Genomic DNA, 26051 nt, shown 5'->3' with positions numbered 1-26051 from the left:
ACCGGGGAAGCCCAACACTAGATAGCACAGGAAACTATTTAATATCTTGTAACAACCTATAGTGAAAAAAATATATATATATATATATAACTGAATCACCTCGCTATACACCAGAAATTAACACAACAATGTAAATCAACTATACTCCAATTTTTTAAAAAAGGCTAGAGAGAAAAAATATGTAAGAAATGAAAACGAAGCTCTTCTCACTGTTAAACTGCCCCTCTCCTCTGCTGTCTTCTCTCCGCCACCGGGTTCTTTCTTCCTTTCCCAGCTGTGTTCCGTGCTTACTCCAGCAAATTCTGCACCTACCCTGGACTCATTCTGCTGAAGTCCTGGGGCATCTTTAGCCCAAAATAAACACAGTCAGCCAACCTGTAGTTGGTGAACCAGCCAGTCCGTGGATGCTTCCTATCCAGGGTGCCCCTCCGGAGGGGATGGAGCGGGTGCAGGAAGCAATACAGAGAGAGTGAGCTTTGGGCCCTAGATTTCTGTCTTGTTGGAAATCTGAGTGCTGGATGAAAGGTCAGAGACCAGATTTTTTTTTAATATAAATTTATTTATTTTAATTGGAGGCTAACTACTTTACAATATTGTATTGGTTTTGCCATACATTGACATGAATCTGCCACGAGTGTGCATGTGTTCCCCATCCTGACCCTCTCTCCCACCTCCCTCTCCCCATCCCATCCCTCTGGGTCATCCCAGTGCACCAGCCCTGAGCATCCTGTATCATGTATCGAACCTGGACTGGTGATTCATTTCACATATGATAATATACATGTTTCAATGCCATTCTCCCAAATCATCCCACCCTCACCCTCTCCCACAGAGTCCAAAAGACTGTTCTATACATCTGTGTCTCTTTTGCTGACTTGCATGCAGGGTTATCATTACCATCTTTCTAAATTCCATATATATGCGTTAGTATACTGTATTGGTGTTTTCCTTTCTGGCTTACTTCACTCTGTATAACAGGCTCCAGTTTCATCCACCTCATTAGAACTGATTCAAATGTATTCTTTTTAATGGCTGAGTAATACTCCATTGTGTATATGTACCACAGCTTTCTTATCCATTCATCTACTGATGGACATTTAGGTTGCTTCCATGTCCTGGCTATTATAAACAGTGCTGTGATGAACACTGGGGTACACGTGTCTCTTTCCCTCCTGGTTTCCTCAGTGTGTATGCCCAGCAGTGGGATTGCTGGGTCATATGGCAGTTCTATTTCCAGTTTTTTAAGGAATCTCCACACTGTTCTCCATAGTAGCTGTACTAGTTTGTATTCCCACCACCAGTGTAAGAGGGTTACATTTCCCCACACCCTCTCCAGCATTTATAGCTTGTAGACTTTTGGATCGTAGCCATTCTGACTGGCGTGAAATGGTACCTCACTGTGGTTTTGATTTGCATTTCTCTGAAAATGAGAGATGTTGAGCATCTTTTCGTGTGTTTATTAGCCATCTATATGTCTTCTTTGGAGAAATGTCTTTTTAGTTCTTTGGCCCATTTTTTTGATTGGGTCATTTATTTTTCTGGAATTGAGCTGCAGGAGTTGCTTGTATATTTTTGAGATTAATTGTCAGTTGCTTCATTTGCTGTTATTTTCTCCCATTCTGAAGGCTGCCTTTTCATCTTGCTTATAGTTTCTTTTGTTATGCAGAAGCTTTTAATTTTAATTAGGTCCCATTTGTTTATTTTTGCTTTTATTTCCAATATTCTGGGAGGTGGGTCATAGAAGATCCTGCTGTGATGTCTGTCGGAGAGTGTTTTGCCTATGTTCTCCTCTAGGAGTTTTATAGTTTCTGGCCTTACATTTAGATCTTTAATCCATTTTGAGTTTATTTTTGTGTATGATGTTAGAAAGTGTTCTAATTTCATTCTTTTACAAGTGGTTGACCAGTTTTCCAAGCACCACTTGTTAAAGAGATTGTCTTTTCTCCATTGTATATTCTTGCCTCCTTTGTCAAAGATAAGGTGTCCATAGGTATGTGGATTTATCTTTGGGCTTTCTATTTTGTTCCATGGAGTGGGTCTCTCAAGAGACCAGATTTTCTAACCCACTCACCCGACAGCAACTGGAGAAGGAAATGGCAACCCACTCCAGTATTCTTGCCTGGAGAAACACATGGACAGAGGAGCCTAGTGGGCTACAGTCCATGGGGTCACAAAGAGTCCAACGCAACTAAGCGACTATCACTCACCCAACAATAATGTCTAGAGAGCGTAAATTCCCTGTCGTTTTGGCGTCTCAAACTAGTTGTTTCAGGGGTGAGGCAGGACCTCTCACCATTTAACTGAGGGATCTGCTCACCCAGCAGCGCAGTGTCAGGGGCCCCAAGGTGAACTCCATCTCGAGTGACAGACTCTCACTTTGTCATCTGCGCTCACAGCGTTCTGAGATCCCTCGGCATGAACCCCCTCCATGAAAGATCCCACCAGGGATGACCCAGCCTCTGTCTGAGCATCAGCCACACAGGAGGAGCTCCCAGCCTCCCGCTTCCTGGTACAGACCTGCCACTCTGAGCCACTCCTATCTGTTCTTGGGTGGAGACGCACTCTCCCCCCGGAGCGCTCCCTCTGCAGAGTCAGAAGAGATGTATGTGAAGCAGGGGGCCTGGGAAGCCTTTCCTTCCCACTCTCTCCCCTGGGTCAAGGCTTGGCAAGGTGGCTCTGTGTGCGCCAGACCTCCCTGGCTGGGATGAGCAGCCTCTTGCCTGCAGGCACTTCTGCAGAGCAGCGCTGCTTCCTCATACCTGAGCTGTGCAAGGCAGCACCGACCACTCCCGGCTGAACCCACTATTTAAGGCCAGCGCACCCCAGCTGGCTGTGAGTCACGGCACTAGGAGGGCAGTGGCAGCTCCACTCACCCCAGCTTCCAGCGCCCTGCAGGAAGGGACCCTTCCCCCGCCATGGCTTCCCTGGGGCAGGTCATCTTCTGGAGGTAGTGCTCTCCTCTCTCTTTACAGGTGCAGAGAACCGGGGTGAGGTCTTCCAGGGCTGCTGAAGACTGCTGGGCCATCCCATAGGTCCCCACCGGTACCCTTATCTGATCCAGCATTGGGCTGGCATGAGCCTGGCCAGATAAGAGCTTAAGAGAATTGGATTTAACATCACACCCGGGCCACTCAAAGCCCCTATTCAGGGTCAGATTGGTTTTCTGCCATGGAGGGAGGGCTGGCACCTGACGGCTCTAGACCAAGGAGTGTGGTGCCAGGCTGGGACAGTAAGGCTCTTGTGGGGGCGCTAAGTAGGATGGCATGGGGCTGCTTGTTGGGGTGGGAGGGAATCTATGACTGATGATGGCTGGGGTGCAGGGGGGGACCCTCTATAAGCCCCCAGGATGAAGGAGGTGAGCATGCTTTGACTTTTCTGTGAGTGTGACTTCTCAGTACTGCTGAGTTATTCACACCAACATCCTTCCTCCACTCTGGCTCCAGGGTGGGGTCCCTAGTTTTCCTGGGGGCTCCTTGGAGAGGAGACCCGTGCTGCTGCTGCTGAGAAAACAAACCTTTGTGAAAGGCCAGAGTCAGCCCACCCTAGGGCCTGGGATGGGACAGGGGAAGGACATAAAGCAACAGCAGCAAGAGGAGCTTGTGACCCTGGAAACTGCAGTTGGGCAGGTCCATCAGCAGAGCTGAGAGGATGGAGGAGGAGGATTGATAGAATGAGCCCAGCTGCCCGGAGATGAAGGAAGCCCCATCTCTTACCTCCTGCTCCTCTCACAGAGCTCCCTTTAGTTGCCTGTTTATCCGTCAGGCCGTTGCTTACCTTTCCAGAAGGAAAGAGATGGAAAGTGAAGGAAGAGTTTTCCTGAAACGGTTGGTGATTCACCTTTGGTCACAACTTGTGACGATGTTTAAGAGGACTGGTGGATGTTGGTTCTAGGGGTTGTTTGTGTCTTTTCCAGTGAAAGGAAAAGCAGAGAGGGAGGGAGGAAGTTTTAACTTCAGATTAACAGTGAAGTTTCTGAAAAGACTGAGAGAATGTTACTTCTTAGAGACAGCCTAGAAAACTCCCTCACAGGTGTCCCCCTGAAGCCGCCAGTCCTGAGTTAGGGCCTGGGGGCGCTCAGGGTGGCCGCATGGCTGTTGGGCCGTGTTCCCCTTCCTGTGTCTGCGAGGACACCCTGCTCCCTTCCATTTGGACTTTTCTGCCCCCAGTGAGGATGTCCCAAGAAGCACCTACGTCAGAGGACCTAGCGTTTTGCCAGTACCTTCTTTCTCTGTGCCCTGGGCGAGGTGCCTCACCGTGGCCTCCTGTAATCCTCACCACAGCCTGTGAGGGTTCATGATCACCTCAGAGGGGTTAAGTCACGTTCTCAAGGCCACAGAGCCTGGGAGGGGCAGGGCCGAGTTGGAATCCACCCTACCCGACTCCGAAACCCAAGTTCTGTCCCCAGTGTCACGCTTGACTCCACTCCCTGCCCAGTGCCCCCCTTCCTACCTCTCCCTCCCACCCCCCCCTTCCTAGCTTCCACTGAAACACTCCTCATGCAACAAGTGGGTCTGTTGTTCCCAGGAAGGATGTGTGGGCTTTCTAATAATACATTACAACCAGCCTGACTGGTTTTTCAGGAGGATTAGCAGGAGGTGGGTGTTCAAAATGCAGATCCCACCCTTCAGAGACCCACTGGAATCCACAGAGGCTCCTCTTGTTGACCCCAGCATGCCTTGGCAGTTCTTTGTGCTCTTCAGTTGCAGAAGCAGTGAGGAGCCAGCGGGGTGGCTGAATCTGTGCAAACAGGTCCCTGGGAAGAGGGTCGATGGCAGGCTGGGTGGGGAGCAGGGGTCTGGAGGGCTCTGCCCTCTTTCTTTGCCATAATTTCCTTAATTCATACTCACACCTTTACTGAGATTGGTGGTATGGGAGAGTTCATGAGAGGATCTGCCATCCTCTGTGGACCCAGTGGATTATTTCCTTAAATAATTACCAGAGAGCTTACTACCTTCAAAACTCATGCTCAGGATGCAGGGGGATGGAATGCTGGCGTGCAGGTTCTACTGGGCCTGACCTCCATGGGACATTTAGAAGCTCTGTGGTCAGAATTCTCTTCCCCCTTTCCCTTCACAGTCGTCAGTGGGAGCAGACCTCACCCAAGGAACATTTTGTTTCAGCTTTTTTAAAGTAAAGTATAATCCATGTACAATATTACATGTTACAGATGCACAATATGGTGACTCACAATTTTTAAAGATTATATATGAGCTTTCCTGGTAGCTCAAATGGTAAAGACTCTGCCCACAATGTGGGAGATCCCAGTTCAGATCCTGAGTCAGGAAGATCCCCGGGAGAAAAGAATGGCAACCCACTCCAATATTCTTGCCTGGAGAATCCCATGGACAGAGGAGCCTGGTGGGCTACAGTCCATGGGGTTGCAAAGAATCAGACATGACTGAGCAACTTATACACACACACACACACTCACACTCAATTTATAGTTACTATAAAATATTGCATATATTCTCCGTGTGGTACAATATACCCTTGTGGTTTATTCATTTTGTACATGACAGTTTGCACCTCTTAGGATCCGATCCCTCTATTTCCCCTTCTCTGTACCCTCTCCCTATTGGTAACCCCTAGTTTGTTCTCTAGATCTGTGAGTCTGACTCTTCATTTTATTCACTAGTTCATTGTATTTTTTAGATTCCACACATAAGTGGTATCATACAGTATTTGTTTTTCTCTGTCTGACTTATTTCGCTTAGCATAATGTCCTATAAATCTGTCCTTGTTGCTGCATATGGCAAAAGCGTCATTCTTTGCTATTGCTGAGTAGTACGCCATCGTATCTGAACACCACATCTTCTTTATCCGTTCATCTATAGATGGACATTTCTGTTCTTCCCATGTCTTGGCTATTGTCAATAGTGCTGCTACGAACACAGGGGTGCATGTATCTTTTTGAATTACAGTTTTGTCCAGATACGCCTAGGAGTGGGATTGCTCGATCATACAGCTACTTTATTTTTAGTTTCTTGAGGAACCTCCATACTGTTTTCCATGGTGGTTTCACCAATTTACATTCCCACCAACAATGTAGGAGGTTTCCCTTTTTCTCCACGTCCTCTCTGGCACTTGTTATGTGTAGACTTTTTAAAAATGGCCATTCTGACCAGTGTGAAGTGGTACCTCATTGTAGTTTTGATTTGCATTTCTCTAATAATTAGTGATGTTGATCATCTTTTTATGTGCCTATTGGCCATCTGTATATCTTCTTTGGAGAAATGTCTGTTTAGTTCTGCCTATTTTTCAATTGGATTGCCTGTTTTTTTGATGTTGAATTGTATGAGCTGTTTATATATGTTAGATAGTAATCCCTTATCCATCATATCATTTGCAAATATTTTCTCCAATTCAGTAGACTGTCTTTTAATTTTGCTGATGGTTTCCTTTGCTATGCAAAAGCTTTTAAATTTATTTAGGTCCCATTTGTTTACTTTTGCTTTTATTTCCTTTGCTTTAGGAGACAGATCTAAAAAAATATTGTTGCAATGTATTTTAAAAGGTGTTCTGCCTATATTTTCCTCTAGAAGTTGTATAGTATTTGGTCTTACATTTAGGTCTTTAATTCAATTTATTTTTGGGTATGGTATTAGAGAATGCTCTAATTTCATTCTTTGACATGCAGCTGTACAGTTTTTCCAGGGCCACTTATTGAAGAGATTGTCTTTTCTCCATTGTATATTCTTAGCTCTTTGTTGCTGGTTAATTGACCATAAGTTCAACCCATGGCAGAGAAGGCAATGGCACCCCACTCCAGTACTCTTGCCTGGAAAATCCCATGGACGGAGGAGCCTGGTAGGCTGTAGTCCATGGGGTCGCACAGAGTCGGACATGACTGAAGCAACTTAGCAGCAGCAGCAGCAGCAACCCATGGTGGGTCTTCACTGGAGGCTCAACAGTAAAGAATCTGCCTGCAATGCAGGAGACATGTAGGAGTTCGGGTTCGATCCCTGGGTCAGGAAGATCCCCTGGAGTAGGAAATGTTAACCTGCTCCAGTATTTTTGCTTGGAAAATTCCATGGACAGAGGAGCCTGGTGGGCTACAGTTCATGGGATTGCAAAGGGTCAGACACGATTGAGCACGCATGCACTCCCCTTAGGAATCCATGGGTGAAGTAGTGATCCCTTCTCTGAAGGGCTTACATTCAGTTGACAGTATTAACAGAGCACCTACTATGTGCCAAGCACTGCATGAGGCACTAGGTCAAGGGCAGTTAAAACACTGAAAAGATTTTAGGTTAATGGGAAAGAAAGACTCCCAAACAGACAATTACAACCTTCTGTTGATAAGCCATGAGACAGTACAGCAGAATGAAACTGGAGCACTTCCCTAACTTAAGAATTTGGGGAAGGTTTCCTGAGCCAGGTGATGGCTGGGCTAAGTGTTGAGGATTGATTAGCATGATCCAGGTGAAGAAGGATGGGAAGGGGCCTCTAGGCAGAGGGGATAGAGCTGGACAGGATAGGAAAAGATGATAGACTAAAGCTCATGAAGCAGTGTGAGGTGTTGGAAAGCTATAAGCTACTCTGTATCATCATCAGAGCCTGAAGTTTGAGGCAGGGAGTGCTGAGATGAGGCTGGAGAGGCTGAGTCAGGTCATGCTGGGCCTTCATCTAGCAGACTCAGCTGGGAATTTGGTGTGGGTGATGAGGAGCCATCGCAGGTCTCTAGCAGGGGAAACTTGGTGGTTTTCATCTTAGGCAGGTTATTCCAGAGGCAGCGTAGAGGATGAATATGAGGACAGATTGGTAGGGAAATAGGTAAGGAAGATAAGGACCTGAAATTGAGAATGGTAACTGAGGTCCAGGGAAAGGAAACCTAGTTAAGATACATTTAGGATTTAAAATTGGTGGTATTTGGTAAATGAATGGAGGACGGTACAGAATAGGAATGGATGGGAAGGTTGAAGCCTGGAATGACCCCCCATGTTCCTGCATTAGGTACAGTGAGGTGGGAAACAGAGACAAGAGATGAGAATTAGTTAACTTTGGCCCGTGTTGAATTTAAGGTTCCCCTGGGAACCTTAGCTCACCTCTAGGTGGTGATGCTCAGTGGACAGCGGAAGCCTTGTGGCTGAAACTGGGAGAATTTAGGGCTGGAGATGTCAGTGTGAGATTCAGAAGTAGGAGGCAGGGAGTAGTCACCTGGAATGTCTTCTAAAGAGAGCCCGTAGAAGAATAGGAGCCAGGGGCTGGGCATGGGAAGCTGAAGAACACCCGTGTTTAAGGGAAGGCAGAGGAAGGTGAGTCAGAAAGAGATGGGAGCAAATGGTGAGAGAGGCAGGATAAAGACCAGGATTGAGGACCTCGTGGATGTCAACAGAGCAGTTTCACGGAGCACCCAAGGCGGTGGTGGTGTCACACAGGCCTGGTGCTGGTGGGGAGATCCAGTCCAGACAAGAATATGGCCTACACTTAGCAGCAGCAGCAGCATTTAGCAGAACTCATGTGGCTTTGTGCAGAAAATGAGGAGGACACACTGCCAAGTAGCTCCTGAGTCCAAATGAGACCAGAAAGAGGCAAGGATCCTTTGAGTCTAGTTTCGTGGGTGCATTGAGCATGAGCAGTGAAGAGAGAAGATCAAATAGCTGTAGCATCTGATTGCTCTCCTTCCAGAAAGCAGAGACGCAAGCTGAAGTCCAAGTGAGGCCCAGTTAGCATGGATTTCAAACTGTCACTCTGCTCCCCCTTCTTCCCTCCTCTCCCCCATCCCTTCCTTCTCTTCTTCCTCCCACCCTGTCTTCCTTCCTTCCTTCTCCCTGGAACCGTCATCTATCCCCTTCTGTCTCTTCTATCTGAAGGGAGTTCTTTGAAGCATCTAAGATTGGGGAAAATCACCAGCCTCGATGGGATTGATGAAGACAAGTCAAAGGAAGGAGGACACGTCAAAGACATGTCTTTCTCCCAGAGGAAGGTGGAAGAAACAGAGAAGGAGGGAGGCTAGAACAAGGAGGCTCAGGGAACTTTGTTCCGAAAGCTTGGTTCCCCATTCCCCACAAGTTTTCAAGCTGGTGGCTGGCTCAGACATACCAGACTTTGATGGCCAGACAAAATAGTGCTTGGCAACATAACAAGTTTGCCTACTGAGAAAATCTTACCAAGGCTTGGACTGGGGAGGATGTCATCACAGGCCATGATGACACTTGAAACCCATCAAGATATGAAAAGAGGGGCCCAAGTTTCAGACCCTCTGAACCTAAAAAACCTGAGACTTCGGGGCCCTGAGGGCCCATCCTCTTGAGCTAAATAGAGAGTTGGAAGAAGAGATAAACTGCACATTGAAGATTTAAACAGGAGGTGCCTGTGTTCCCGCCCACACCAGATGTAGGTTTTCTCTTGATCGTGTGGCTCTAGCCCCATCTCTACCTGCTACAAGGCTACCCCTTTCTTTCAGCATTCAGCTCAAGTGCCACTGCCACTGTGACGTCTTCCTGGACTTTTCTTGTTGTTGTTCAGTCGCTCAGTCATGTCTTTGCAACCCCATGGACTGCAGCACGCCAGGCTTCCCTGTCCTTCACCATCTTCCAGAGTTTGCTTTCCCAGGCCTTTCTGCTGCTGCTGCTGCTAAGTCGCTTCAGTCGTGTCCAACTCTGTGCGACCCCATAGATGGCAGCCCACCAGGCTCCCCCGTCCCTGGGATTCTCCAGGCAAGAACACTGGAGTGGGTTGCCATTTCCTTCTCCAATGCATGAAAGTGAAAAGTGAAAGTGAAGTCGCACAGTCGTGTCCGACTCTTCGAGACCCCATGGACTGCAGCCTACCAGGCTCCTCCATCCATGGGATTTTCCAGGCAAGAGTACTGGAGTGGGGTGCCATTGCCTTCTCAGTTGCAATTAATTGTTCCTTATATGTTCGTGGTCGGCCGTGTTGATAAATGTCTGTTCCTGTGCCCATTTCCTTCCCTCTGTGGGGTTGGCTTCTCAAGGGCCTGGCCTTTGTCTTGTCTCTTGCTGTAGGGAGGCAGTGTAGCTCCACGGCTATCCCTCTAGGCTCTGGGATCACACTGCCTGGGTTCAAATCTATGTGCCACCTTGAGTTCTGTGGGCCTCAATTTACCTACCTATGAAATGGGCTGATAATAGAACCTAACTCTTAGAGTTGTGTGAATGACAGGTGACAGTTCTGTGCCTGGCACATCCTAAGAGCTATTGCTAGTCTTTATCTGCAAATCCCCCTACAGTGCTGATACATGGCTATGACATATGCATTCTCGCATACTTTGGATAAGTTGCTACTGGGGTTTCTTAAAGACAGGCCACTCTAACAACACTCTGGGAATATTCAGAGTTTTTCAGCTTCTTGTCTTGAAAAAAAAAGCCCACCCTACTTCTGTTATCTATGAGTCTGAGACAATTCTTCTGCAAACCTGAGGATGGCCAGGGTTTAGAATAACTGCCTGGCTCTGCCAGTATCGAGCATTAAGGTGGCCGAGGTGAGCCTGGAAGGTCCTTGTGTGCACACAGTGTCTAAGTCTTCCCATGACGCACTGCTCAGGGATTGAGCCACAACCTTCATTGGGCCACTGGAGCTCCAGAGCTATGACCAAGCACCAGATAATGGTTAATTAACTAAACCACCCCATACTCCTAATTATCTCCATTTCAAAGACACAAATGTTGACTCAAGATGACTGCACAATGTCCCCCTGGTCAGCCAATGACAGAACCAACAAGTTCCTACCTAGACCTCTATACTGACTTTGATTAGAAAATTATCTTTGTAGTCAGTTCTGCCTCATTTCCTGCCACTAGAAGAACTCAGCTCATCACCCTCAAAACTCCTCAGAGACCAGAGACCACCAGGGCACTAGAGTTCTCAACCAGCCGAGGAGGGGGCTGGGCCCATAATAGCCTGGGGCCTGTGATTTATCACCCCCGGGTCTGTGTTCTTCCAGGCGGCTACTCTAGATGAGCGAGTGCAGGAGTAAGAAGTGGTTGAAACTTGGTAAAAATTATATCCTTTCAGAGCCTGAAAATTTAGAAAGTCAGTACACCCCCTCATTTTATTGCTGGGATAATAAAAATAAACTGGCAACTTGCCTAAAGGTTGTGCAGTTAAAAATGGGTAGAAGGATGCTCTTTCAATGATTCCATATTGCCCCATGACCCTAGCTAAAAACTGTTAGTTCCCAACTGACCACAATCTACCCAAACATCAAGGATCTAAGAGACCAAAGCTTCACCCCTAATTACCTTTGACGTAGGAAGAAGGGGAAATAACGTTGGTGCTAGAGTTAGCTGCACCTGTGTTCACATTCCAGCTTTCCTCTAGCTGAGTGACGCCACGTTAAGTTACCTAGCCTCTCTGTGTTTTCATTCCCTCAGTAAATTGGAGTTAATAATAGTATCAACCTCACAGTTGTTGTGAAGACTAAATGAGTTGATACATAAAAAGAGTTCAGAGCAGCACCTTGCTCACAGTTAGTAGATAGTGCTGTATGTGTTAGACACCCTTATTCAATGATCCCCTCTTATTGTTTTTACAGAATAGCAAAGTGACTCAGAGGGAGGCAGAGAAATAACCAGGCCTAAAGTAGCAGCTTGGCCTAAGGGTCCTCTGCATCCAGATTCTTCTGGGATTTCAGTGGACTTGAGATACCATCTTCTCTATCCTTGCTCTGTGAGATTCGGGAAAGCGCTTGGCTGCCGAGGGTGGGCACTCTCCCTCCACAGTCAGTATGGTTTCTTGACGGGGCGGGGTGCTGCAGGTAAGAAAGCCAGGTTATATTTCTCTTTATGCTGGCTTTCCACAGTCCCCAGCCCTGTGCCTGGAGTGTTTCAGATTTACTATCACATCACTTTCAAATGTATTCCTACCACTCCCAGCACAGCAGTAATGGGAGAAAGGGCCGGCAGTTTCCTCTCTTTCTTTCTCTGCAGATTTAGAATGAGAAATTTCATAGAAGAAAAAGCATGAAAGATTGGAGAAACAGAGCATCCATAAAATGCCAGGGTATTGAATTGTCTCTTTTTTGCTTCCTGTCTTGGCTCTTCATTGCGTTCTCCTCTCTCCTCACCTCCCAAAAGGCCATTTCATACCTCTCTCCTCCCCTCAGGCCTCCTGCAAGCCTCCTCCACCCGGCCCTCCGTCCCCAGTCTCAGATGATGATCTTGCTTTATCGTTTACCAAGAAAATGGGAATCATCAGACTTCTGACTCCTCCATCTTTTCACTTCTACGGCTGCCTGCCACACTCACCTGCACCCTTTTTCTCTTCCTCCCCTCCTGGTACCAGAGGACGAGCCCAGCTCCAAGCAAAGGGCAAGGCCTCTGCTGCCTGGATCTGTCTCCTCTCATCTGGCCAGCATCCTCACTTCTCCTCTGCTCCTCCAGTATCCATGTCAGCATGCCACCTGCACATCAGTGTTTCTGGCTTAAAAGAAAAGTCCTGAGAGTCAGCCCTACGACCTTTCCAGCTCCCATCCCCTCTCTTTTCCCTTCAGAGCAAATTTGTTGAAAGATGCTCAAAGTTAGTGATCTTATGATTTGCAGGTGTTATAGAGGCAGTGTCAGGGTGTGGCTCCCAGTACAGACTGGACCCTGGCCTGGGAGGCTGGGGTGCAATCCCAGCTCCACCATTTTCCAGCTGTGTGGCCCTGGGCAGGTTCTCTATCCTTTCTGGGTGTGAGGTGCTCACTTGTAAAATGGGCATGATGTTAGAATCTACACTGTAAGACTGTGAGACATTTCTGAGTTGATGCCTATAAAGCACTTGGCAGAGAGTGTAAACCATGGGTTCTATTACTATTCTCTCAACTTACTCCATTGGGGTTTTGTCCCCACTGTGCTGAGACATCGCTACTGTCAATGTCTCTAGTGACCTCCACATTGCCAAATCTAATGTCAGCTTCTCTGATCTAATCTTGTCTCCACATCAGTATTCAACACACAATGTCTCATGACCTCCTTCTTGAAATACTTCGTTCTGTGCTTTCCATGACACTACCCTCTCCCTCTGCCCCCAAGACACTGGTCCCACCTCCTAGGGTTGTCCTCTGCCTCTCTATGCCTGGCCTGGTGGTAGCTGCTCTCCTCTGCTGCCCTCACAACTCAAAATCACCGCACTCTGCCTCCAGGGAACCCACCTCTGGAATGAGGAGGAAGCCTTTCACTCATTTTATGCATCTGATGATTGACTGTACTCTTTGTCAAAAAGCCTTGGGGTACAGGAACCGAATATAAAATTGTGGGGACAATTACCCTTTAGAACTTCAGGGTCAGGATAAAGTCCTATGAGACGAGGGAAGGTTAAGCTGTGTACTACCGAGTGCCCTGTGGGAGGGAGCTTCTTTCAGACCCCAGAGGAGCCTGGACTGGAAGCCTTGAAGCCTGGGGTTAGGTTTCCAGACAGGTCCTGGTAGGAAGCCCCATGGCAGGATAGATGTGAAAGAGGAATTATTTCAGTCAAGAAGTTGACCTGTCCAAGGAAGCAGCATCCTATCCTCTTCCTCTGTCTCCACTTTTTCTGTTGAGGATCCAAGTCTTGGTGATTCTCTTCACAGCTAAGAGAGAAGTCAGTTGGTGGGAAAGTTGTGATGTTATTCTGATGGCTGTAGGTTGGGGGGTCTTTGTCCAAAGACCTTAACATATGGTCATGGCAATTCACCAAGAGCTATCCAAGTTTGAAGCCCCTGCCACAGCCACCTTTCACATGGGCCCAGCTCTGTGAACACTTCCCTGTGGAGGGGCTCTGCCTCCTGCCAATTACTCATACCATATCCTCTAGGATGGCATCCAGAGGATGCTGGGGGTGGGCTTGCATATGGCTACTTGCCTAGAGTCTAGGAATAAGGCTGATCTGGGAGTGGGACGGGGAGAGGAAGCAGGACTTCCGAATGTCCCTTACTTAGAAGTGTTCCCTGCCAAGCCCTGGGGATGCCCTGAAAGTCTCCCCGCAGGCCAGGCACTGCCTGAAGACCTGGACAGAGGAGTTCCTTGGCACCAACAACTGCATGTGTGCGTGCCCAGCCACTCAGTTGTGTCTGACTCTTTGTGACCCTATGGGCTATACATAGCCTGCCAGGCTCCTCTGTCCATGGGATTTCTCAGGCAAGAATACTGGAGCGCGTTACCCATTTCCTTCTCCAGAGGCTCTTCCTGATCCAGGGATCAAACCCATGTCTCCTGCAGCACAGGTGAATTCTTTACCACTGAGCTGTGGGGAAAGCCTGCAGCAACAGCCTTACCCTCTTACCAAAAAGTAGCTGAGGGGCTGTTAGGGCAGCATCCTAAGCAAGACTAGAAAGACATTGTCCCATGGACACAGCTCAAAAATGCAAGCTAGATTCTCGGTTAGCCCACAAAATCCATGCACTCCATGCTGTAGCAATAACGGTGTGCTTATGGTAGGAATGTTTTCTGCTATTTTCCTTTCTCACTATAAACGTACCATATTTCTGAAACCTGGAGATTCAACAGGGTTTTGGGGCCCTGCTGAGGAAGCTCATCATCATTTATAAAGAGTGTTGCTAATAGGATCCTGTCAAAAACAATTTAAAGGCAGACATTAGAAAATAGCCATTGGGTATTACAATGCTTGTAGACTTGGGGATCTGTGTGGGCGGGCTGATTCTTGGTCTGGATGCGGAGGCAGAAGGGCTGTTAAGGTAAGTGATGGAGCCACTGGGACATGACTGACTAAAGTTCTGGCTGGAAGGTCATCTTCCCCTTGATACCACCTTCCCATCTGGAAAGAATGGAGAGGGGGTGTGTTGGGACTGTCTCAGAAGACACTCTGGTGTTGACTCAAAGCCTAAGGAGTAACTGGTATAATTTTTGTTTGTTTGGGTGTTTTTTTTTTCTTCTGTGAAACAGTAGAATAACATTTCAGGAATTATTTAAAAAAGGAAACAAAAGATCATCCATAGTTCTATCACTATAAATGACTATTTTCTTTTTTTGTTCTTGCCCTTTGTAAGCCCAACAGTAAATCATTTTTACATAGTAATACAGTGTGTACCCTTTCACATTCTGCTTCTCCCATTGAGCCTTTATGTACTAAAGCCAAATGTTTTAAAGCACTTTTACAATTAAAAAAAAAATCCTTACACCTTAATACAGCAGCAGTTGTGACTCTATACAATAATGTGCATTTCTGCATGTTTATTGGGTTGGGGAGTGCCATACTGGGCCACCTTCCCAGAAACTCAACCCCAAAGCCTGGCAGGATTCCCACATCTGCTTGCTTCCCATTCTGCTCAATCCATTATCCTGTTACACGTGAGCATCCTCGGGTCCAAGTAACATGCACCATTCAAGCACCTAACACTCTCTACATTAAGTACTTAAAACAGTGGCTCCCAAAGGGAGTTCTGAGGACAACGATATTGCAAAAATTTCCCCACAAGAGGTCTGTAGTCAAACAAGATCGAAAGTGCTGAATACTCAGGTTGGGCTACATGCGATTGCCACTCTTCAATTGTTCTTGACCTCTGAAAGAGGGATTTCAAATAGTTCAACCTAACACACACACACACACATACTCCTCTGGGGCATCCACCATGCATATTAGCATGTTAAGAGCTTTAGAGGGATTTCCTGGTGGTCCAGTGGTTAAGACTCCCTTCTTCCACTGCAGGGGGCCCGGGTGTCTGCCATGCTGCCAAAAAATAAAAACACAAACAATAACCAACAGTAAGAGCTTCTGAAAAGTCCTATAAAGAAATCTATTTGATTGTGATTGACTTAACATAATCCTTTTAAAAATAATACTTATTAATATACACCAGGACATGCTTTGGGAAACTAGGGCCTGGAGTAATCGCAAAAGAACACAAAAATGTACATAAATGAGGAAGCCCAGGGCAGCACGGAGGGCTGAGCAAATAAATGCTCAGGAGGGAAAGAGCAGGTGGGCATCTTCCTTCCCGGGACTGCCCACCCATCTTTGAGATCCAAAATCATCCTATTTTCAGCCCTCCTCCTCCTACAGTGATTCTTCTTGAATGACCTCTACTTTTTTCTCCTTAATAAACATGTAGGGAGGATTCATGAAGTGACAGCAATGGCTCACCCCATATTCTTCAAATGACAGATACTAAATAAACACGGGTATTATTTTGACGGCTCTCTCATTATAATAATTAGTTCATCTTTTTAGGATGTTATTATCGTCCCAGTTCATAAGTGATCATCTAATTTGCTTACAACTAGGAGGTGAGTTAAGCTGATCTGTTTGCAGGGAGGAGGCTCTGACCTGGCTATGGTCCCTGGGGGGAGTGCCTCACACGTGCTCTATAAAGAACATGGGCATGTGGCCAGCTTTGACTATCTTGTTCTCCAGGCACCGGAGCCAAATATCCAAGACAGAGACTGGAATTGTCGGCTGGGGTAGATCCAAGTGGCAGACAGTGGCTTAGCCAGGACTAAGTCCTCAGGGTCTCTAATCCCTACCCACCCCGCACTGTCCCACTGTATGGAATTCTTCCCAGGAAGAGCCTCTAATAGACCTGTCCATCATTCACACACTACCACTGGACACCAGTGTGACTGACTCTGGGGAGTGATGGCATTTTGGTTCCTCTGGTCATCTAGCAGAATGCTAGGTGTGGATAGGAATTATCTGATACTCCAGGGAAGCGGGAGGTGAGAGTTGAAAGGTAGGGTGTCACTTCCCTGTGAGAGCCCACAGTTTATATTTAAAGTTCTTAACTGTAGCACAATGAGATTTATTTTTTAATATTTATTTATTGGGCTGTGCTGGGTCTTAGTTGCAGCACATGGGATCTTTGATCGTCACTGTAGCATGTGAGATCACTTGGGACCTAGTTCCCTGACCAGGGATTGAACCTGGGCCCCCTGCATTGGAAGCAAGGAATCTTAGCCACTGGATCACCAAGGAAGTCCCCGTGGTGGCATTTAAATGACATTAAATGGGACCCTAACAGTTTTGTGCCCTACAGTGGAAGGCACTGCCCAGAGGGAGCATACTTACAGAGGAAATTATTGGCCTCTCAAGGGCATTGCTACAAACATGCAATTACCAAGAAAGGACAGAACAAGGTTATTTGATTTCTCATGATGTGAGTGAAAACAAAGCCTTTAACTTCAGCTGACTGAAACAGCAAATACAGATAAGCGTTGAATGGGCCACACCATCTTTCAGATCCTCATGTCTCATTTGTCATCTATCTGTCAAAGTCAAATAATCTTTATAATGTCTGCTGTGAGAGCTCTGAGAGCAGAGGAAAATGGAAGGGGCGGAGTGATGCTGTTTCTCTTCAGCTGTACAGTAGATGGGAAAAGATGGATTTAGAATCAGGGGAGCCTGACTTGACCTTCCTTTCCAAATTTATCCTGTGTGGTCCTGTGCCAGTCACTTCATTTTTATTAAGGACAATAAATGGGCCTCCCAGAACCACCTTGAGGATCAAAGGTGATAAGGTACAAAAGATGGTCATGACAGTGACGCTGAAGGCAACACGTAGCTCTCTTGCATTATCTGACATGTCTACATCTTTCATGGAGAAACTGCCTTGCTCGTTGGAGGAAGATAACCTTTTAAAAAAAACCAAGACCCATACGCCTTTTTTAAAAAAGTTTATTTATTTATTTTTTGGTTGTGCCGTGTATTTGTTGCTACGTGGGCTTTTCTCTGGTTGTGGCGCGCGGGGGCTGCTCTCTAGTTGCCGGCTTCTCACTGCAGTGGCTTCTCTCACTGAGGAGCATAGGCTCTAGGGCACGTGGGCTTCAGCAGCGGCGGCTCCAGGGCTCTAGAGCACAGGCTCTGTAGTTGTGGCACATGGGCTTAGTTGCTCCTCGGCATGTGCGATCTTCTCAGATCAGGGGTCGAACCCGTGTTTCCTGCATTGGCAGGCAGATTCTTTAGCACTGAGTCAGCAGGGAAGCCCCCATACACCCTTTAAAACAGGCAGAAATGTGAAAAAGCAATGGTCCTTTATTTCCCATTGCTCATTTCCCCTTTGGTTTCAGCTTCCGGAGAGTCTATGTCAGGGAGATAGCCTGACAATTTGGATCTCTCAGCCAAGGAGTTATGTCAACTGTGGAATTTTTTTTATAGGTCGTCTACTTTGTAGCTGGCACCATAGATCCTAGAGCTATACTAATGTACAAAATAGAGGACTTACCATCATTTAGAGGATAGAATGGGGGAGACAGGTAGACAGACAGAATACTGCATGCTCAGTGCCACCACAGGCCAGCTGCGGAAGCTCGAAAATCAACTTCTAGTCCAGTCGTGGTAATGGTGATTGTAGGGGGTTATTCCAGAGGAGGTGGTTTCTAATCTGACTGGGAGTTAGCCAAGCAAGAGAAGTGGTGAGAATATCCAGGCAAAGGCAAGACCTATGAGGTGGAGTGGGAAGAGGAAGAGGAAGGGAGAGTGGTAGCTGGAGAGATGAGCATGAGCCACATTTAATCTTCTCAACAACTGAATAAGGTGGGTGTTTGTCTTCCCACCCTGCAGCTGAGTAAATCAAGGCTGAGAATGATGTGAGAAAGTGTACGGGGATGTTTGGGAGGATGATTCGGAGATAGGCAAAACCAGAAGATGAAATCAAATCATTTTTGAGAATGATTTTCAAATGGCAGGGAGAGACAGTGAGGTCCGGGACTCACTGGTTAATGACTGGGCTCTGCTGGGCCCGTGGTGCCCCTTACTGATGCTTTTCTCCCAGGGATCATCACGTTCACTGCTGATCCATGGTCACAACTAATACAATATACGCAAAGGGAATAAAATGTAGAGTCTAGATCTATCGGCCTCCAAAGTTTGTGCCCTTTTCTAGTCTAGAAAAAATTATTTTATTTTTGATACTAAGATTAAGCGTGTGGAGACAGTCAGGGTGGCTAAGCTGGTGCACATCCCCTTAGGTCCAAGGTTATGGTAGCTGCAATTTATCAAGAAGCCCAGCTTCCCAGGAGTCTCAGTGACAAAACCCCAAATGCCGGCTTCCACTGTCTATCTTAAAAAGCCCTTAGAAGTAAAACTCTGAAGTGTTAGCAGAGAGGAATATTGGTATGAGAAAGAAGTATTTTGATATTACAAAGCTATCAAGATCTTGGCTCTTTTGAATCACTATAAGGATTTTTCCCCTTAAAAGATCTTCCACACTACCATGTGTAAAATAGATAGGCAGTGGGAAGCTGCTATACCACACAGGGAGCTCCGTGACCATCTAGAGGAGGGAGACGTGGGCGTGGGTGGGGGAGGAGAAGGGATATATGTATACATACAGCTGATTTTTAAGAGTTCTTTGCACTGTAAGGAGATCAACCCAGTCAATCCTAAAGGAAATCAACCTGAATAATGAATATTGGAAGGACTGATGCTGAAGCTCCAATACTTTGGTCACCTGATGTGACTCATTGGAAAAGATCTTGATGCTGGGAAAGATAGAAGGCAAAATGAGAAGGGGGCAGCAGAGGATGAGATGGTTGGGATGGCATCACCAACTCAATGGACATGAAGTTGAGCAAACTCCAGGAGATAGTGGAGGACAAAGAAGCCTGGTGTGCTCAGCTGGACATGACTTAGCAACTGAATTTTAAGATTCAAGCTGTTGTACAGTAGACACCAACACAACATTGTAAAGCAGTTATACTCCAATTAAGAATAAATTTGAAAAAGAGGGCTTCCCTGGTGGCTCAGTGGTAAAGAATCTGCCTGCCAATGCAAGAGATAAGGGTTTGATCCCTGGTCTGGGAAGATCCCACATACCGCGGAGCAACTAAGCCTGTGTGTCACAACTACTGAGCCTGGGTTCTAGAGCCTGGGAGCCATAACTTCTGAAGCCTGCAAGCCCTAGAGCTTGGCTCTGAGATAAGAGAAGTCACTGCAGTGAGAAGCTCGTGCACCTCAACAGAGTGTAGCCCCGTCCACCTCAACCAGAGAAAAGCCTGCATAGCAACAAAGACCCAGCACAGCCAAAAAATAAAGCAATAACTAATAGTAATAATAGAGGTCTCCTAAAACTTCTGTGTTTAAATTGTAGGAGAAAACGAAAATCTTGAAAATTTTTGAACATGATCAAAACTGTCAGTCAGTCAGTTCAGTCACTCAGCTGTGTCCGACTCTTTACGACCCCATGGACTTCAGCATGCCAGGCTTCCCTGTCCATCACCAACTCCCAGAGCCTACTCAAATTCAAGTCCATCGCGTCAGTGATGCCATCCAACCATCTCATCCTCTGTCGTCTCCTTCTCCTCCTGCCTTCGATCTTTCCCAGCATCAGGGTCTTTTCTAATGAGTCAGTTCTTCGCATCAGGTGGCCAACGTATTGGAGTTTCAGCTGCAGCATCAGTCCTTCCAATGAATACTCATGACTGATTTCCTTTAGAATGGACTGGTTGGATCTCCTTGCAGTCCAAGGGACTTTTAAGCATCTTCTCCAACACCACAGTTCAAAAGCAGCAATTCTTCAGCACTCAGCTTTCTTTATAGTCCAATTCTCACATACATGACTCCCACATCCATACATGACTACTGGAAAAACCGTAACTTTGACTAGACAGACCTTTGTGGGCAAAGTAATGTCTCTGCTTTTTGATATGCTGTCTAGGTTGGTCATGGCTTTTCTTCCAAGGAGCAAGAGTCTTTTAATTTCATGGCTGCAGTCACCATCTGCAGTGATTTTGGAGCCCCAAAAAATAAAGTCTGTCACCGTCTCCATTGTTTCTCCATCTATTTGCCACAAAGTGATGGGACCGGATGCCATGATCTTAGTTTTCTAAATGTTGAGTTTTAAGCCAACTTTTTCACTCTCCTCTTCCACTTTCATCAAGAGGCTCTTTAGTTCTTCGCTTTCTGCCATAAGGGTGGTGTCATCTGAATATCTGAGGTTATTGATATTTCTCCCAGCAATCTTGATTCCAGCTTGTGCTTCAAAGAAGCACAAGAAAGCAAGAAAGATCAAAACTTTAAAAAAAGATAAATCTGGCTATTTTCTCCTTTTCTAGGTTGACATTTCTCATAGACAAAGTTCTAGATTAATGAAATGCTCAACTTTTATAGATTCAGCAAATAAGCATTTTCACTAAGAGTGATCCCAACATACTCCATTTATTCTTATCAATGTGTTATCTGTTTATAAATGCTAGTTACCTGACGCAGAAAGTGTGGGGCCTGTGAGATAATTTGTTTAATACATGTAAGGGATTCTACCCTTATGGCAAAACTGTAAAGCAGTGAAGCACAAGATGGTGGCTTTCATCAGCATTTTCCAAAGGTGTCCAAATGTAAAGGAAATGCTATTTACTGGGGCTCCTGGTGCTATTCACCTGGGCCCCCCCAAACTGAATCTGGTCTCCATCACCTCATCTTATAAATCACCTATTGAGCTATGAAGAACATGCCTGCTAATTTAAAGGAAGAAAAAACAGTTATGGGTAACTTCTAGCATGCATTCACTGGGTTCTGGCTTTTCCTGTGGGAGCTCTATGATAAGTACAAACCACTGATTCAGGAAATTGTTGTAAGTGAACAACTTTGTGGGAGCATCTCGTTGAAAGATGCCTGTTCATACACTGTCTCAAAGAAAGTTCAAACCTAGGGAAAATAGATCAATGTTTTCTTTTTTAAAATATGTTCTTCTTATTTATTTTACAAAAGTAATATGAGGACAGTGGGTAGAACTTGGAAAATACAGAAAAGCCCAAAATAAAAAATACCTAAATCTATACCATCCTGAACCTGGAGATAACCACCTTTAACATATCCTTTCAGCCTTTTTTCTCCATATTTAGATTTAATAAATGGTAGCATACAGTACATATTATTTTAGAAGCTACTTTCTACTTACCAATTTTGTGACCATTTCTCACATAAATAAACATTCTTTTATACTGTGATTCTTTACAGCTACATAGCATCACCTCTAGGGATGCACCTTAATTTACACACTCAGTTCCCGATTCTCAGACATGTAGGTGCTTCCAATTATTTGCCCACAACTATTATGCTACTTTTAATCACCGCTATAGTTAATGTCCTTAGAAATGCATTCTGCTGGTTCTTTAGTGTAGAGTCCTAGAAGTAGAATCGCTGGATTAAGACTCACTGTGCACACTGAAGCATTATGGTACACATGGCCTAACTGTCCTTCTGTCCCTACCTTAAGTGAAGTGAAAGTTGCTCAGTCGTGTCTGACTCTTTGTAGCCCCATGGACTATACAGTCCATGGAATTCCCCAGGCCAGAATACTGGAGTGGGTAGCCTTTCCCTTCTCCAGCAGATCTTCCCAACCCAGGGATCGAACCCAGGTCTCCCACATTGCAGGTGGATTCTTTACCAACTGAGCCATAAGGGAAGCCCCGTACCTACCCTAAAGTTTGCTCCAATTCACACTCCTACCAGACAACTAGACTCCCCAAAATAATAATTTTTACATGAGCCTTTTTCCAGGACCAGAACTAACCCTGCCAACGTTTTGAAAAAGAAAATGGCAAATTTTGTATCTAATGTTTCCACTTTTCCTCATTATTGAGATTTTCTTTCTTATGTCTTAGTCTCTTCCTAATTTACCATCCAAGCGTAGTGTAAAGTAACTAATACACTCATTTACATCCAAGTATCAATAACTAAGGGGCTTGCCTGGTAGCTCAGATGATAAAGAATCCGCCTGCAAAGCAGGAGACCCAGGTTCAATCTCTGGGTTGGGAAGATCCCCTGGAGAAGGGAATGGCTACCCACTCCAGTATTCTTGCCTGGATAATTCCATGGACAGAGGAGCTTGTGGGCTACAGTCCATGGGGTCACAAAGAGTCGGACATGACTGAGAGACTAATACTTTCACATCAATGACTACTGAGATAAAATATTATATTATATATTTTAATTAGAAACAAAAACCAAAGCAATACATCTCTTATAAGGTTTCACTTCAGAGTCAAGCTAAAGATGAGTTCCTGTGAGGTGGAGAAAGTCCCAGAGGTAGTACAAGAGAGGCCAGGTTTTCTCTGATGTCCATTTTTGTTTATTGAAGTATAGTTGATTTACAATGTGTTAGTTTCTGGCATACAGCAAAGTGACTCACTCATATATATATTTCAGATTCTTCTCCATTGTAGTTCATTGCTGTACTCTTCCTCCTAATGCTGCCCTTTGGCAAGTCTCCCTTTTAGAGGAAAATGAAGTTCACAGCCTCTTTTTTCTCCCCACAACTCCTCCGGAAAATGTTGGTGTTTTCTGCTAAGTCTGCTCACCCGACCACTCATGATTATGAATTCAGTGGAGTAAACCATGCAGAGAAGTCTGGGAATGCTATAAGAGAAAGGAAAGAGCAGAGTGGGTGTGCAGCTGAGAGTGGATTTGAGGCTACGAGGAAGAAAAGACAAGGGAGTGGATTTCAGAGGAAATCTGGTGACATTTTTGAGAAGGGAAAAGTTTGGGGAGCTAATAAGAACAGAAGTTGAGGAAGAGGATTTTTTTGAAGTTTTTTTCTATTCAGTTTCCCTGTAATGCCTTTGGATACTTTCCTACATGTCCATTGGTTTCAGTTAAACTTTTCTATTGGATTCATAATTCTTTGTAACATTGTCAAAAACCAGACCACAAGATGTTTGGGGTTTATAGAATTTGCAATAGCAATGAGTCTCTAGAGCTTGACTATATTTACGTATAATAAATAAGAGCTGATATCTAAATCTATATTTGTATTTATAAGGTGATTTTAATTGTTTCCATAAAATCTTCCCCAAAGTGTAATTTAAATAGACATAACCCTGAAATAAAAATATGGGCTGCCATCCATTTGGGCTGCCTCATGGACATGTTTTGATTCATAGAAGAGTATGTGCCAAAATCAGTCAGCTCAGTTTGGCATTTGTCAAATGTCTAGGATGAGTCAGGCACTATGTCTGACACTTAGGGGAATAAATGTGACTGATATATTGATCCAACATGACCAGTAGGTTATAATCAAAGCAAGATTTTATTTTTATCTTCCTCTGACCTTTTAAAGTACATTCAGTAGAGAAATACATGCTGAAACTTCTGAAGCCTCTGATGAAAACTTGTCCTCTTCATCATCTGGCTGATGTCCCCTCAGTCCTTTGTTCCCCAAAAGTCTACATCACACATGACTCTCAATGCTCAGGGCTCATCTCCCAGGTAATCCTATTGATGGGAACTCATTATGGCTCCAGGGTATCTGGCCTGTTGGACAAACTCATCTATTCCTTATTTTATGAAAAGAGTTCTTGTTGTTGTTTAGTCACTAAATTGTGTCCAGCTCTTTTGAGACCCCATGGACTGCAGTGCACCAAGCTCCTCTGTCCATGGTATTTCCCAGGCAAGAATATTGGAGTCAGTTGCCATTTCCTTCTCCAGGGGATCTTCCCAACCCAGGAATCAAACCCATGTCTCCTATACTGCAGGTGGATTCTTTACCACTGAGTCACCTGGGAAGCCCTGTGAAAGAGTGGTGACCTCAAATGCATATTATCTCTTTCTTTCTCTCTCTCTCATTGACCTGTTCTATGCTATACATGCTGTGCTAAGTCATTTCAGTCATGTCCAACTCTTTGTGACTCCATGGACTGTAGCCCGCTAAGCCCCTCTGTCCCTGGGATTCTCCAGGCAAGAATACTGGAGTGAGTTGCCATGCCCTTCTCCAGGGGATCTTCCCAATCCAGGGGTCAAACTCACACCCCTTATGTCTTCTGCATTGGCAGGCAGGTTCTTAACCACTAGCACTGTCTGGGAAGCCCCTATGTTCTAGATTACATTAAATTTCTTAAGTATGACTTTGTCTATAGTCCATGGTGTCCCCACCACACCACAACTTTGTGCTTTGTGTGTTGGGAGGGGGAAGAGTACGTGCTCATAGCAGAGGGAAACGTTTTTTTCTCCTAAGAAATAGCATCACAAATCTTCTCTTTCCACTTTGATTCCTTTTTATAGTCCTTCATCTGATTGAGGTAGCTAAGAATCATGGAACTGGTTGTCAAAGATTCCGTTTTTAAACTCTACAGAGTGATGTGGTGTCTCAGTTTGGTATGCAGCATCTATTGTATCTTGAATCTCAGTTGAAGCTTTAAATTTAACATCCTATTATTACACAAAAACAAAAAGGTGCAGTTCCTGTTCTTGAGACATTGAGAGGAGATTAAAGAAGACACAAATGTATAAATAGATCATTCTAATACAATATGAAAAGTGTCAGACACAGAAATGTACAGGGTTGATAAGGGCAAGGAGACAGCTTCTAATACGCATTGCCTCTATTGAGGGAGGCCATACACAAGAGAATAAGGAGTCTGTGTAGCCTGCAAGGGAGCTGAAAGAACGTGGTATCTTCTTAGGAACTTCAGAGCAAATGCTATTGATTTGTCCCCCAGTTACTCAAGTGCCTGGAAAAATGATTAAATTATGGGTCTGGGGTAATACTGCATAATTGGTTAAAGTGGATAGAAAAAGGATCCTTTTTTAAGGATTTGAAAGGAAGCCCAGAAATCTTGGCAGACAAATGTGAAAATAGTTATGCTCTCTGAATCTGCCTTGAGGTATTGTGGAAACAGGGCTGGTTCTGGAGCCTGGACTACTCAGATGTGCCTCATGTACCCCTTGGCTCCATGGCATCAGTGACCATATAGAGGGCATCTGGACACACACAGCCCCAGACAGAAGTGGAGAGGGAGCATGAGGGGCCCATCCCCCACACCTGCCTTCTCACTCTCTGCATTCTCCATTCTACCCAGTTCTTTCTTTGCCTTTGGAATGAGTAGTTCACTGCATGTTCCCAGCCCCTAATCCCGGCATAAAAGATGACATTATAAAATTGCTTGGAAAATAGCAGAAAAATCTAGGAATGAATCTGTTCCTCTAATGTTTTTTCTTCTTTTCGTTTTTCCTTTTCTGATTTGATGGTTTTCTTTTGTATTATAACACGCTAGAGTTCCTTTCTTTTAGTTTTTTGTGAATCTATTGAATGTTTTTGATTTGTGGTTACCCTGGAGTTCAAGTATGTTGACCCATAACTATATCTACTTTCTTTAAACTGATAGTCACATAAATCCAAACACATTCTAAAAGGTACATTTTTTTATACTCCCCTCGCCCATATTTTGTGATTTTGATGTCCT

The 26051-nt window shown here is 45.3% G+C and overlaps 1 protein-coding gene and 1 long non-coding RNA gene across 9 annotated transcripts in view; one reads left to right on the top strand and one right to left on the bottom strand.

Annotated features, from left to right (window-relative positions):
- Positions 1-2818: 2818 nt before the first annotated feature.
- Positions 2819-26051, top strand: part of VTCN1 (V-set domain containing T cell activation inhibitor 1) — a 71027-nt gene continuing 47794 nt past the window's right edge. For 3 of the 6 annotated variants that reach the window (XM_086392092.1, XM_086392091.1, XM_086392088.1), the window contains exon 1: positions 2839-2947. Coding sequence is in view for 2 of the 6 variants with exons in the window: in XM_086392087.1 (XP_086248213.1) it covers positions 2916-2947 (32 nt within the window). In the remaining 4 variants the exon portion in view is untranslated. Of the gene's footprint in view, positions 2948-26051 lie in introns of all 6 variants that reach the window. The other 3 variants (XM_086392087.1, XM_086392086.1, XM_086392089.1) reach the window with 2 other exon arrangements.
- LOC147376160 (uncharacterized) overlaps positions 15099-26051 on the bottom strand; it is a 70568-nt gene continuing 59615 nt past the window's right edge. Inside the window, exon 5 of one of the 3 annotated variants that reach the window (XR_015160799.1) lies at positions 15099-15609. This is a non-coding gene — a long non-coding RNA (uncharacterized LOC147376160). Of the gene's footprint in view, positions 15610-17534; positions 17814-22784; positions 23230-26051 lie in introns of those variants that run through there. The other 2 variants (XR_015160796.1, XR_015160798.1) reach the window with 2 other exon arrangements.

Source organism: Bos grunniens, chromosome 3 (assembly GCF_055505025.1).
Source record: "Bos grunniens cultivar Pamir isolate PY7600 chromosome 3, Bosgru_T2T1.0, whole genome shotgun sequence".
Taxonomy (NCBI): domain Eukaryota; kingdom Metazoa; phylum Chordata; class Mammalia; order Artiodactyla; family Bovidae; genus Bos; species Bos grunniens.
Note: the sequence above shows the minus strand (reverse complement) of the source record. Positions and strands in the feature narration are given on the sequence as shown.